Genomic DNA, 1,060 nt, shown 5'->3' with positions numbered 1-1,060 from the left:
TCTAGATGGCTATTCTGGCTACAATCAGATAGCTATTGCTCCAGAGGATCAGGAGAAGACCATGTTTACATGCCCATATGGTACATATGCTTTCAAACGCATGCCATTTGGGTTGTGTAATGCACCCGCGACTTTCCAAAGGTGTATGATGGCTATCTTTTTAGAGATGGTTGAGGACTTCGTAGAAGTGTACATGGATTATTTTTCGGTATTCGGGAACTCTTTTGAGGTTTGCTTGAATAATCTAGACTGAGTACTTGCAAGATGTGAAGAGAATAACCTGGTCTTAAATTGGAAAAAATGTCACTTTATGGTCCGAGAAGGCATCGTCCTTGGGCACAAGGTTTCAAAGAGAGGGCTGGAGATTGATCGTGTTAAAGTGGAAGTCATTGAGAAGCTGCCACCCTCCGTATCAGTCAAGGGTGTGCGCAGTTTCCTCGGGCATGCAGGATTTTACAGACGCTTCATAAAGGATTTTTCAAAGATCTCGAGTCCGATGTGCAGGTTACTTGAAAAGGAGGTGAAATTCCTATTTGATGATGTGTGTATCAAGGCCTTTGAAGGTCTAAAGAAGAGATTGGTAACTGCACCAATAATCATTGCACCTGACTGGAACTTGCCATTCGAGTTGATGTGTGATGCAAGTGACAATGCTGTGGGGGCTGTGTTGGGACAGCGATGAGAGAAAGTTTTTCATTCTATCTACTATGCTAGCAAGATGTTAGACGCTGTCCAAATGAATTACACTGTAATAGAGAAGGAGCTGCTAGCCGTGGTTTATGCGTTTGATAAGTTTCGGTCCTATCTTGTTAGGACACATGTTATTGTTTGTACAGACCACGCAACCATTCGCTACTTGTTCAGCAAGAAGGATGCTAAACCTAGGTTGATTCGGTGGATTCTCCTTTTGCAGGAATTTGATATTGAGATTAAGGATCGTAAGGGAGCTGAGAACCAAGTCGCAAACCACTTGTCTAGATTAGACAACCATAATCATTTTGTGGAGGATGTCCAAATTCGAGAGTCGTTCCCTGATGAGCAGCTATTTGCTATTCCTGCT

General features: G+C 42.8%; 1 protein-coding gene across 1 annotated transcript; it reads left to right on the top strand.

The window, feature by feature from the left end:
• The first annotated feature begins 310 nt into the window (after nucleotides 1-310).
• Nucleotides 311-682, top strand: LOC132607679 (uncharacterized mitochondrial protein AtMg00860-like). Its single transcript, XM_060321766.1, has one exon. The coding sequence runs from the start codon at nucleotides 311-313 to the stop codon at nucleotides 680-682; it is 372 nt and encodes a 123-aa protein (XP_060177749.1).
• The last annotated feature ends 378 nt before the right edge of the window (nucleotides 683-1,060 follow it).

The sequence above is a fragment of the Lycium barbarum genome, chromosome 8, assembly GCF_019175385.1.
Source record: "Lycium barbarum isolate Lr01 chromosome 8, ASM1917538v2, whole genome shotgun sequence".
NCBI classification, from domain to species: Eukaryota; Viridiplantae; Streptophyta; class Magnoliopsida; order Solanales; family Solanaceae; genus Lycium; species Lycium barbarum.
Note: the sequence above shows the minus strand (reverse complement) of the source record. Positions and strands in the feature narration are given on the sequence as shown.